General features: G+C 38.6%; 1 protein-coding gene and 1 long non-coding RNA gene across 3 annotated transcripts in view; one reads left to right on the plus strand and one right to left on the minus strand.

The window, feature by feature from the left end:
- Nucleotides 1-3,526: 3,526 nt before the first annotated feature.
- On the minus strand, nt 3,527-13,499 carry LOC138106385 (uncharacterized). 2 transcript variants are annotated; one of them, XR_011148974.1, is made up of 3 exons: nt 13,412-13,499; nt 6,572-6,786; nt 3,527-4,706 (listed from the first exon to the last, which is right to left on the minus strand). It is a non-coding gene; the product is annotated as an uncharacterized lncRNA (long non-coding RNA). The 2 variants fall into 2 exon arrangements; XR_011148973.1 differs by lacking the exon at nt 6,572-6,786 and having other exon boundaries at nt 13,412-13,497.
- LOC138106384 (PHD finger protein 14-like) overlaps nt 13,416-13,640 on the plus strand; it is a 163,578-nt gene continuing 163,353 nt past the window's right edge. The window contains 1 exon segment of the mRNA XM_069006910.1: nt 13,416-13,638. Coding sequence (XP_068863011.1) covers nt 13,428-13,638 — 211 coding nt within the window. The 5' untranslated portion in view covers nt 13,416-13,427.

Consider the following 13,640-nt stretch of genomic DNA (forward strand, 5'->3'; position numbering starts at 1 on the left):
GATTAAAGCTGTTCTCCTTTATCAGAAAATAATAGTTTGGTATTGACAGCCCTTTCCAGGACATATTGCTGCTTAGGAGAAACTGCCACAGCTGCCACAGGAGTGACTCAAGCAGACAGTCTGGGAACAGAGCAAACTGCTCATAGGCAGCTTCTGAAATGTAGAAATACACACAAACACAAACACACACACACACACACACACAAATAGTATAATTGACTGTGCAGCAGCTGTAAAGAATGATACACGAGATCTCACGTTCACTATGCATTCCAAATATTAAAGAGAACAATATAGTAATAACAAAGCAACATGAAAACTGTGCATGTTTATAAAGTATAGTCTTATTGCTGTGGCATTATCTGCAAAAGCTGTGCCAACAAAGGATTACTCAGAATAGTATAAATAGATTTTGTATTCTAATTTATTTTTCTGTATTTTTTAATTCCATGAAGAATGCCAGTATTTTAATAGAACCACAATTTGCAGAAAGAATAAGGCTTCCAAATCTAACAGTTTCAGTAAGCCAAAACTTGTTCTCATTTAAGACAGTGATAGAGCCTTTAGAGGACAGGATGAGACATAATTCTGATCAAGCTATTTTCCACAAACCTAGGCTGGAGAAAAAACCTCATTTGTCTTCCCCTAACAAGAGCCGTATGCTTTTGTTTTCTTTATGGAAAAGGTAACAAGGGATTCTTGCGATTTATGAACAGGACAGATAGAGCTATTTTAGAAGTAAGAATGTTATTCATGTACTTTCCAGAGAAAACATTATTTGCCTTTCTATTCTGCTGTAGTTTTTAGAGGAAGGTTAGTATTTGTGAAGAAGAAAGGACTACTGAATAGAAATTGCAAAAGAATGTTTTTAAGGTAGTTGAGAAATCCAGTCTGTTTTATGCATTGCAGAAAGAAGAGATACATCATTCCAGCTGCTAATACCAGGTGACAGAATTATTATTACTTTAGGAGTCTTTGGATAATGTTGCAGATCCTGGCACTGCTGGGTAACACAGAGCCACCTGAAAAGGATAGGTGTGGAGTGTGTTTTGCATGTGTTTCAGTGAATGACGGTGTACTGGGGGCAATACATTCCACAGAAGTTTAGAAATGCAAAAGTTAGGAGTTTAGTTTATGCAAGTCTTGCTTCTGAAGTCTGTAGAAAGATATGGGTGGTTCCCAGAGGCAATCTAAGATATAGCTAGAATAAATCACTCTTTCAGGATGTCATATTTGGCCTTTGCCAAAATCACTGGAGATAAAAGCTGATGCACAGGGATAGACTTCGGTTGCATTTGAGAAGGCGTTTCTGGATAAATCTAATGCTTCAGAGCAAAACCAAGATATCTGCAGTATCCTGATATGAACCTGGTGAGACCTGGAGTGCTTGTGCAGAACATCTAATAATATCTGTTTCTTGCTATTTCACATGGTTCATGCTGTGCAAAACCATTAGTTTTGGGGTTCCTCCTACGAGGGCCATGACATCGCACACTGCAAGGGCTGATGAGTTTTGTAAGCAGCCTGATTTAACAGACAGTGGCACATAACTGGGGATATGAAATTGATACATTAGCAATGGTTTAAACCTTTCCATAGCTTTGCCAGATGAAGTATAATTCAGACATAAACAAAACTGACATGGGAGGGCAGTGACAGGTTCTTGTAAAGAACCTCTAAGCCACTGTCCTTTTCCAATATCTCAAATTATTACATTTGTTTGAATCATTAGTACTTTATGCAGATAATTTCCAGCATAGTGGAACATGAAATACAGCTTGTTTCCTTTCTGGGTAAATAATAAATAAATATGCTGTACTCTCTCTATTTGGGAGAAGGGAGCTAGACCATGTTTCAGCCTGGATGCAGATTAAAGTGCTTCATCCACACATTTTAAAGGATGACATTTTTTGTCTATGCTTTTGTCTAGATTAGTACAAAACTTAATGTTCTGTTCTTAAGAATACAAAGTATCCTGATAGCTCTCTTTAATAAATCACAAAAGCTTTATCAAAAAGTGCATGAAAGTAATTGTTTCGGTTACTCTTGAGTTTTACTAACTCTTTTTTGAAATTTCTACTCGGTTAAAAATTTTGTGATGTACCACTTATCGAGAAGTAGTATTCCCATGCTATTCTTTCTTTAAATACAGCTTCATTTCAATGTAGGGAATTGTATTATTATATTTATGGGAAAAGGATAATAACGTGCTTTGATGTGGGACTGAGCTCATCCTTCTCCTTTGAATAATATATACAGCATATCTGTAAGATTCACATTGTGTGATTGCATGAAATACATAACGGTAGTCAGACTTCTGAGGAGGAATTTATTTTATTTGAACAGCAGACTCCTGACTGAAATAAAAATTATGCGAAGGGGAAAACTACAGCATGTCTTGATATTTCTTCTTATATGTACTAAGACATCAAAATTTTTCTTTGAGAACTGGCATAAGAGCACATTTAATTAAAAATGAGTTTCATAGCATACTTTCTTTGTTTTCTGTAAAAGGCTGTTTTCTCCTTACATTACACAAGAAATCAGATTAAAGACAACAGAATATTTTGTTTACTTGCTGGTTTCAGAACATACTTGGTCCAAAACAGTTGACTCCCGTCTTTCACTAACCTATTTGTCTAACTAACTTACACGCTTGTATACTTTGTTACTCCATTGATGCTGTCTTTGCCCATCTGTTTTTCCACTTTGGGACTTGCCCCTAAGAAACACTTCTTTCAGGCTGCCATCCCTATTTATGGAGACATAAGCAGAACAGTAGCACTTGTGTGAAAGAGCTGTCTTAACAAACCCATGTAGTACTCCTAAAGTGTTCAAGCACCCAATACTCTTGTCTTTTCTCTGTGGAATGCAAAACAGATGCAGATGAAATGAATACATTTTAAAACTGGTATCTTCTGCAAGCATAATTTAAAATGCTAGAGCTCTGATAAGTAACATCCTTGTCAAAAATATTGGGGATATATTTGCACAGCATACATACAACCTCTTCACAGCAGAAGCATTACGAATTTTAAAAAATAAAGAATTTAAAAGTCCTGCAAGAGGCCAGTCTGGAGATGAACTAGCTTTTTGTAAACTAAAACAAATACATCTTTACAAGAATGATCTGTCTAATCAAACTTGAAGTCAGTATATTTGTGCAAAACAAGCTTTCATTACAAGTTGGCCAAATTGAAATAACTTGTGATTTTAAAATCAGAACATTCCAGTGCAATGAGTTTTAAAAGAAGCAATCCACATTGCATTTTAAGAGAAACAAATCAGTACAGTGGGAATTTTTGCTTCCTGTCTCTACCTCTCTGCTCTCTTACTTGATTTGGAAGGGGAGGTAGCATGATTTTCAAGGTTGTATTTTTTTTAGATTGATTTGCTGGTATACAGTTTCACAACTGCAGAATCTGGAACAGAGAGAAGAGTCTTTTGAGGAGCAACAGAAAAGACTGTGCACTGTGGATTCCACAAATTTCTTTAGAGGCACCTTGAGTCACAGAATACAAATAAATAACAGTGAGAACACAGGTATGCTTTTATTACATGGAACAGTAAAGGATGTAATGAATAGCTTAGGCCAAAGTAGCACAGCCATTTTAATTCACAGTAAGCTTAAAGTGGTACTTGGAGATACAGTTTTATCCATCCTTCGACCTTGGGTACTCATGATTCAGCACCAGTTCACATAAGGCTGTGCAAAAGAGATGAAAAAAAAGATTTTATATGGACCAGTTCCAGGTCAGTGCTAATTGCAAGGGTAAAGGATGTAATTGCAGAAAACCTGCAGGAGAAGTGAATGGGAGAGGGGAGGTGGGGTCACGCTGTCTCACTCCAGGCCCGGCTGATCTGACCATAGAGCTGCCAGCAGCTGTGTGTTACACCTGATCTGATATGGGCTGCTGTTGAGCTGGGCACTCATGCCTGCTTCCCTCTCTCCCTCATGTTCCTGACCCTGTGTCCCTGCCCCTGGCTTGCACTGGATCACTTGGTCTTAGAACCACAGGGCTTCTTGGTAGGGTAGGTTTCTGTCAGATCAGAAACTGGCTCAGTATGTGGTTTGATAATTGCACAATTTGGTGTAAGTACTGAGAATGGAAGATGGCAGACTTCATATGAAAAGGTACCCTGCCATCAGTGGGACTAAGATGACGTCTTTTTGGCTGGACTCATTAAAGAAAAAAAAAAAAATTAATCATGCCAGTGTAATTGAAAAGAACCTTTCTATTTTAATTTTTGCAGCATTTCTCAAGTCAGAAATAATTAAAGCAATCTGGAAATCAATTCCATTCCCTATAATTGTCATGGGTACGAAATCTGTACAAGCATAGAAATGACCATTGCTATAGGATGATATTTAGTATACAAATATCTTCATGAAAGAATGGAATAGAATCTTATTGCTAGAAGTCTTGTCCAGGTTTGGGACTGAAGATGTTCAAGTCTCTGCTTTATAAACCATCAAAATTACAGTAGATTCCCCCTCCATTCAATACAACTAAACCCTTCAAAACTGAGTACTGCCAAGCTAATTTCAAATAATGAAAAATAAGTATTTTTTACATCAGATGGGTCATCATTCTTAATGTCTGGTTCAACCAATATGACAGTATGGAAGAAAATCTGGGGTTTTTTTCAGAAGTTCTGCAGGTGCACGACTTCATCCCAGTTGTCAAGAAAAACTTGAGACCAACCTGTAAAAATATTAAATTATTATATTATTTATAATAAAATTGTTGCTATTATTATTATTATTCGAGTAGTAATTCTTAAACATTTGTCTGCATTTATATGCTATTGTTTCTTAAACATTTATACCTCGAGAGTTTTATTTCACAGTAGCACATAAAACAGAATTACATTGAGACTTCTGAAGGTTCTGCTATAGCATGGACTGTTCTGGGGGCTCTGCCATCACTTAGGAAGGTAAAATCTCCTTCTCTTTCACCTTCCCAGATCTGTTTTCAGGAACTTGTGCTTCTTGCCAAGCAACTGATGGTCGCAGGCTGTAAAAGAGTGGCCTTCACTGTAATCTATTTTCTCCCCAGCTACAGAATAAGATCAGATCCATCAGTTCTTGCTACATTTTCCAGGCAAGGTGCCAGTAACTTTGCCATATGCCGCCAGCAGGGAACCTTAACAAAGACATGTCTTGGCGATTGCTTTTCCTTTTTAAAAGACAAAGGAAACTGCATATATGTCTAGATGAAGGGGAGCTCTAGCATAACTGAATGTCTTTTCTTTTGCAATAAACTGGATCTTAAATCAGCTCAAATTCTTAAAATACAATTTTTCAAGAAAAAAACTACGCAATTTGGCAAAACCAGATTAAAAACAGATTAGATGCTATAAAATTTGTTATAATAAAAGACATCTTCTGTGTCTTTTCTAAACATTGTGCTAATCAGTGATACAATGAATATTAGAAAAAACAGCAAATTGATTCCTAAATGTCACAATTACATTTTAACAGAGGACATTAAAAGCAGTTATTTCCTTTCTTGATTGCTCAGAGGTTTTATTATTTCATTATAATTTACCACACAAATCCAAACCAGGCCAGCTCAGCTTCTTTGTTTACAGATAATAAATAAATAGAACTTAAAAGGAAGCTATAGAAACCCCTTCAGTAGAATTTATTTTATAGCAATTCACAAAGATTTTTGTCAGAACAACTGAAGCATTTTTTGTCCTCATCAAGACCAAAACAAAATTGTTTTGGAAAAGCTTTATGTGAGAAGGGCCATTGGCATTCACATTCAAAGTAATTATTCTTGTAAAATTAATTAACTTTTTTATTTTTTTAATCCAAGCTCTTAGAATACTTCCCATTAGTAACAGCAGGTCTGTGCTTTTTATGTTCATTGTGGCAGATGTTCTTTACATCCCAGATTTCCTCAGAACAACAGAATGGTTTGATGGATGAAAGACTACATCTGGAAAAAGTATCAGTCAGCGTCATTAAAATAAAAGCCTGAGCCAGAGCCCACTGAAATCAGTGGGAATTCCTGGCTTATGTTCACATTTTTCATATCTTGTTAAGAGGGAGTAAGTCTTGATTATTAAAAAATAATGGAGTGACATTCTTTACTTGTACTGCATGTAATTTCTTTCTCCATCAGTGAGGAAGAGAAAGGTCGTATTGGCAGAAGAGTATGTCATGGCACTTATGGATAGCTGGGCTTGGGGTCCCATGAGACTTTCAGGTTTGCACAGTGCTACCAGCTGGCAACCAAGACACCCTTGGGGAGTCTGCAAAGGCTCCTAAGAGATTCTGGGAAGGTCTAACTGGCTGTGGTGTACCAGTACTACTGACAAAACGGAAGAATATTTAAGCAAACAAGAAGCTAAAGACTCAGGTTTCTATGACAGCATTTTGGCCAGGCCAGGGCTAGTTTTTGCAGTAGCCAGGAGGAGGTATGGCTAGGACCTGAAGGTTATTCTATACCACCTCACATCATTTTCTGGGGACCGGGGAAGGGTCTCACTTCCGTGTTAGGGGAGTATGGCATGGTCAGGTTGGGCTCTGTGGTGAATGTTTTGCATGTGAATCACTCACCTCTCTCTTGTACACTTCTGTTACTAATATTGTTGCTGTTACTGTTCATTTTCTTATTGCATTGTTGTTTCCAGTGAATTGTTCTTATCTCAACCCCTGAACTTTACTTTTTACTTTTTTTCCCTCTCCAAGGATAGTCCAAGGAATTAAATTCTGATGGGCATGTAAGCTACTGGACAACATTATACTGGAATCGCAGCATTAGTGTTTATCACCTATGGAAATGGAAGAGAAAATACAAAAGGAATCTGAAATCACTTTTCAGCAAAGTTAGGGAGACTACCACAAGCAGGAAGGAATCCTTCAAATTGTATTTAAAACAAGAAAATAAAAAGTATAATATGATTTAATTTATTAAATTTCATAATATGATTAATTTGGCAGCATGGAAAAAGAATTTGAGAATTGACAAGATAAAAGCATAAAAATTAGTAATAAGATATATTTGAAACAGAAAAAACATGCCAGCAGCTATTGGCCCAGCAGATCATTTGTATGAAATGTATTCAGAGAGATGAATTTTCTCCATCAGTATTTTCTATGAAAAATAATTGAAGATGCTCCCATGCTAAAGTACAGTTCTCTGGGGGGAGAGGGCTCAGTGGACACAATCTGTCTGAATTTGAAGTTATTGTGGAAGCAGCTACAGATAAAATATTAAAAAGAAAGATAAAATGGTCTGATAAAATACATAGAAACCAGCACTTTCCCAGAAATTCTAAAAGAGTTCAGGTATGAAACGGTTCAACTACTAATGGTGTAAATTCTTACTTGACTGGACAGTAAATAAAATAGCAGATGAAATTCAATAGAGATAAAGGCAAAGGAAGTGAAATGCAGTATAGATAAATGTAAAGAAATCTATGCTTCTGAAGGCAAGAAATCCTAGCTTTGCACATAAACCAATGGACTCTGAGTTGACTGCTTTGACTTCGAAACAAGACCTTGGAATTATGGTAGTTTTATAGAAGTGTTATTTCCATGCAGTCAATGTGCACTTCATGCCCCAAGAAAAAAAGAATCTTAAAAATCACATGAAAGAAATAGAGAACAAAAAATAGAGAACAAAAGAGAAAGGAGTATTATTCAATTGAATAAATGCACTATTTGCCTGTACGTCAGTGCTGTCCTCTCACTATAGAAAGGCTGTCTATAAAAATGGGAAAAGTTCATTGAAGTGAAACAAGGGGCATTTGAGAAATTGAAGTCTATCTCAGGCACACTATCAGAGCCCTGATAGTCATCTCTGATCACAGAGATGACTGTGTCGGCTGGGATTCTTTAGCTTGGGAAACAGATGACTTGGGAGGTATAGCAGAACATAAGCCAGATTCAAAGCAAACAAAATAATGTTTTCCTACATAAGGTAGTAGATCTGTGGAATTCTATGTAATAATATTGAGGTATTAAAGAACTCTACATGGGTTACAAGGGAGAATGGACAAATTCTTAGGAGAAAGACCCATTATGCCACTAAATGGACAAATGACAACAGGATCAAGAAACCCACAACACTGAAAATAACTGGAAGTTGGGAAATGACTATATAATACCATATATACTTGCTCTGTTCCTCCTTTCCTTTGGCTGTCCTCTTAGGCTAGATATACCTTAATCTGAATAAGAAAAACACCTCTATAAGCTAAAACTTTCATAATATGCTGTTGTTGCTATTTAGTATTATAATTTCTTTGTACAGTGTCCCAAATTAGATGTATTTTTAAAACAAAAAGAACATGGCTTACTGGATGAGTTCATTGTCTGAAAGTCACATGATAAAACTATTAATATTCCTCTTGTAGCTTTAATGTCTGGGAGCTTTAGTCACAACTCAAAATTCTGCCATGTGTGATATAAATCACAGACAGAAAAACAATACAAAAATGGAAATACTAAGTCTGCCCCAAATGGTTTGGTAATGCATACATAGAACAAGAACCAAAACCAGAGACAGCTATAGCAGCATATACTTGCTATACTGCTATACTTGTATAACAGCTATACAAATAAACTATGAGACAACACAAGACAAAATATTCATTTGATTGTACAAAACTTTTAGGGAGCATGGTGGTAGAAGGGTATTTGCGAGGAAAAATGAACCCAGTTTGCAGGTATTTACATGAAATACATTTTAAGTATGAAGGATGCCTGGAAAAAAGCCCTCAAATTTGTCTGAAAATTCAACAGCAAACTAGAGGCCAATACATTGTGTTAAACAAATTTGTATGGCGAATTTCATCTGCTACAAAGAAATGGCAGATGAATGAAAGAGTAATCTGTGAAATGTACTGAAATCAAACTCAAGAAGTTTATGACTGATGCAGCAGACGCAAATTCACTGGAAAGATCAAAATGGAAAAGGAACATGGTACAAGCTGAGGAGTATCATTACAATAGATATGGCAACATCAGAGCTGCATTTTTGAAAACCAGAGAAAGAGAAGATTGATGGAAATGAGAAGGGACATGAGCCTAGACAAGAATTTTAGCTGGATGGGGGGACAGGAAAGCTGCAGGTGAGCTATGCTTTACATTGAATATTTCGGACGTAACTTCAGTGGCAGAATCTGCAGTGAGGTTTGAGTTGAGGATGATGTCCTTTTTATGGTTATGAGTGACAGGGGGTGGTCTCATAGGGGCTAAGTAGGTAGGCATATATAGCCTTGGTAATGGTGGGAATATATATGCCAATATATGTATATAGTTCAGAAAGCTCTTCTACTGAAGATACATATGGTTGTTTTTTACTGTTGTTTTTCACTTTTCCTGGACTCTTTTACAATATGTGTACCATGTAATCAAAAACCCCCCATAATTAATTGACTGAGGTTGAGCATGACCTTACGAATGCAAGAAATCTCTCAATGTCTGATGGGAACTTTCCCTGGCAGCATTTGACTGCAGTAGACCTTGTAGCAGTCTGCACTTTATTTCAAAGTCTTATTGTTCAGAGACCGTTCATACTGAATTTTCTCCCCTTTGTATTTAAAAAAGCAGGGACATCTGATTCAGTCTTTTTCTCTTTATATCTTACCATATAATACTAGACAAGAGAGATCACTGAGAAGAGTTTGCTGTAATGGCACAATTAAAGAGTAAAAGCTGGAGGATTTCTCTTCGGAAAGTTATTTGAAGAGGTCAGTCTCCACACGAAGGATGGTGATGTTTGGATAGACAAAAAAAGAGTCTGCCATTTGGATTCAGACAGGTAGGTCATGGCTTTAACTGTCTGCTCACTGACAGGAAAAAAAAAGTAGATACGAGATTTAATTCTATTATTCTCCATTTACAGTTGGCAGATAAGTTAGAAACATACTCTTGAGTTTATTCCCTACTTGAGGAAATATTGCACTTCTTCCTTTGAAAACTCACCAGTTTCATTAAACTAAGAATGATGTTTTTAAGGTAATTTATTTGAGTGCGACTATATTCTCTGCTGCCTTGCTATTGTTTAAGTCCTTCTAAAATGGTCTTTACAGAGCTACAACAAAGATTTTTTTTTTCTTAGGGCAAAAGTAAAGGCAGAAGATATTGTTTTCTCTGCTTCTCCAGCAGCACTGAAATGGAGATTCACACACCTAATCTTGCAATTAGGCTGTGCACTGAAGGCTTAGCCTGAGGAGAACCGAAAATGGAACCGAGAACTGAGAAGGGAATGCCGAGATAATTCAAAGACCTGATGTGCTTGACATGACCTGAAATACTGAAATATTTCTAGGCAGTTTTTTAGGTATTATGTTAGTGATGGAGCTGCCATGACATTTTCGTACTAGATGTACTATTTCAGCTCTTCACAATTTTTCTCCAAAAATGACCTTTTAGGATGATTTTTTGTATGTGCATGAGGGTAGTACTTAAAGGTGCTAAACTGACAACACTTAGAATCTATTTAATGGATATAGCAAATACAGTACAGTGCCCAGCTCCCAGCAGTGTGCCAGTAATACCACCTTTCTTCTACCAAAAAGGCAACTGAACATTTCAACATTCTTGGTTTTCCGCTGAGACTGGCAAAGGCCTTGCAGAAATAAGGGGATCAGACATTCTGAAGGTTTCTTTCATTTGGAGCATGAATTCTCCCTTCTTTTCCCCTTACTTGAAATAATCTGACTCTACTGGAAGAGGTTAACAACTACTAAGGGGGAAATACCTTTTAACAGATGTTTTAGTAGCCAGAAACTTCCAAAGAATGATGATCAAAAGATAAACTGGTAGTTCTACTTAATTTCTGTGTTGTTATGTTTTATTTACTTCTATTTACTACATTTGCAGGATTTGTTTGTAAGCCCCATCTTTGCAGTGCCTAGAAGGTTAGAGAAACAGTGAATAAATTTCAGGCACTTCACAGTTCTTTTCATTTTATTGATGTGGGTTTTTTTCCTGTTGAGGAATGAGGGCAAAGTATGCAAACTGAGTACAGAAGATAACAGAATATGTGTGTGTTATTTTCAGAAATGAAAGTGTGAATATTCCTTTGGAGAGGGGAAAAAAGGAGAGGGAAAAAAAAAGATTTGGGACAAGAAGGAGTAAGACAGAAGGGCTAAGAGGGCTTGAGTCATGGGACAGACTACAAAAGAGAAAAGGAGGAAGGAGCAGTTGAGGAACGTGAAGTGCTAATGAGGAGCAGGGGCAGGCAGCCATTAATTAACTTTGGTTTGATCACCTATTCCTTCCAGAACTATGTAGGTAGAGACTGGAATAATCCTAGCATTGCAGCCTGTCCCAGAGGGCTGAACTGCAAGTCAGACAGTCCATACATCTGCTTTGGCATTCTTATTTAAAGGATTCATAAATTCCTCCATTGTTCTACAGGGTGCTCCTCTCCCCTTGTCTGTGCTGAAAGCTTTCATTCTTCGAAGCTGTCTGCGCCACTCAGTCTGACCTTCGATTTGGGCCAAACTTGGGGGCAGTTCTTTTTACTATTCCTTCCTGTTACATATGATTTGGGCTGTCCTGACAATCACTGTGTATGGGACAAGATCAGGGACTTGCCCATTGGCAGGGAGGAGGTTTGGCAGAACCTGTTCCTGCATGTTATCGTGGATCTGCAGTCTCAACGAAGGGATCTGAGCCCTGCCACTTGTCTTTTAAGACTGAAATAGTGTGTGAATGGAAAGTAGGATGGGGATTGCCAGTCAAAAGGAAAAAGTGAAAAGCTGACATACACAATTCCTCATTGAACAGGGAAGCTGATCAGAATTTGGAAGAAAATACTAGAGTACATGAGCTGATAGCATATCGGGGTAGGGCTGGCAAAAACAGATTCAGGAAAAGAATTCACTTTGCAGTCACACCACCTATGTAGCCAAAGAATTGATGGAGGAAACAGGAGCAGTCAGCATGAACACATCAACTATGGATGTGATAACATGCTACAAAAACCCTAAGAAATTCAAGCACAGAATTAAAACAGAATTCACACTTACCTTTGGAATTTTCTGTCCTTTCAAAATACTCAAAATTATTGTTGAAAGTGTTTCAGCTGTGTAATTATATACCAACCAGCCATCTCTGTGCTCTATTTATAAACTTACATGCCAATAACTACCTACCTATCTTTGCAATGCCAGGAGGAGTTTTGGCTCTGGGAAGGTTTGTGTGGGTGCTACATGCAGCACTATGCTAAATGTAGCACAGGCTCTGGCCACAGAACGTATACTTGCCAAACTTTATTTCTCCTCCACACTTCACCATGATACTGAAGATGAGTGCTAATGTCTTTACAAACAATTCCATGGGCAGCAGGTTTGTTACAGAGCCCAGACAGCTTGACTCCTGAAACAGGCAAGTGAATCTGCACAAGTCTGAGTTTCTGAACTTTGGGATAAAATGACAGGTTCAAGGGGGGAAATATATGGTAGGCGGTTCGGGAAGGCTGTACTTTTCTAGTACCTCAGCCAATGGGAAAAGGAAGAGGGCAACAGGAAGAGGGATAAAAGGAGGCTGTGCACTTAGGAACCTCAAGAGAGAAGGTTCCATGGGCGTGTGTCCCAGTGGACTCTCCCTTTATTCAAATAAAGTTGTAGGATTCCTCTGTCTCCTTTTTGGCTTTTCATAGTGTGATTTTCTGTACAACCATAGAAAGAGTTTGGCCCTACATTTATCCATCATTAAACACACATTTTCCAATTTTAAAGCCCTTACAATCCTGTTGGAAGCTTTCATGTTGAGCATTATTCTTGATCCTCAAGCTCTTAAAGCCATCCCTTTTAAAGATTTTGTGCAGGTGGCCGATTTTGGTGGTGTGGGGGCGAGATGAGAAGAGACTCTGGTAAAACTGTGCGCACGCAGGGGCCAGGGACAGCCCCGGCAACCGAGGCAAAGCTGGGACTCTTGCAAAGGCCATGGCCCAGCATTGCTCTCCTTCGCTGTCCATCTCTCACCATTGGGTTTTGTGCTTTTGAGCTCCCAGACTCGTGTGATGTGGTCAACAATAACCCCTGGGATTTGTACTATCATAGAATCACAGAATGGTTCGGGGTTGAAGGGCACGTTGAAGGCCACCTAGTTCCAACCCCTGGCCGTGGGCTGGGACACCTTCAATGAAGACCAGGTTGCTCAGTGCCCCATCCCACCTGGCCTTGAACATCTCTTCCCAATTTTCTTGGTTTTTTTTTTTTTTTTTTTTTTTTGTTTTTTTTTTTTTTTTTTTTTTTCCCCAATGCTATGGGTTACGGTTCCTCAGATCTGCAGGAATAAGCTTGACAATGCAACAGAGTCCACGAGAAATTAATCTCTTCGAGCAGGGGTTAAATGAGAACAGCTTTGTAACGCTTTCTCGCTTCCACACGGGGAAATGGAAAAGCGCCGGGGTGTTTTTTTTAAGCTGTTTCTTACCAGCAGTCCCCTGAGAATGAGCGGCTCTGCGCTGAGAGTTTGCGACCAGCGCCGCTCCCGGCAGGAGCCTCCCGGCCAGGCCCGGCAGGGCCGCGGGCAGCGCCGCTCCCCGGCTTCCTTTCGCCGTGCGCACGCGCGCGGCCGGCGCCTGCGCGGCGGGGCGGGCGGAGGGGCGGGCGCGGGTCTGTATCCGGGTCGCCGCCGTGCCCATTGTCTGGGGAAGGGGCCC

The sequence above is a fragment of the Aphelocoma coerulescens genome, chromosome 2, assembly GCF_041296385.1.
Source record: "Aphelocoma coerulescens isolate FSJ_1873_10779 chromosome 2, UR_Acoe_1.0, whole genome shotgun sequence".
In the NCBI taxonomy this organism is placed as follows: domain Eukaryota; kingdom Metazoa; phylum Chordata; class Aves; order Passeriformes; family Corvidae; genus Aphelocoma; species Aphelocoma coerulescens.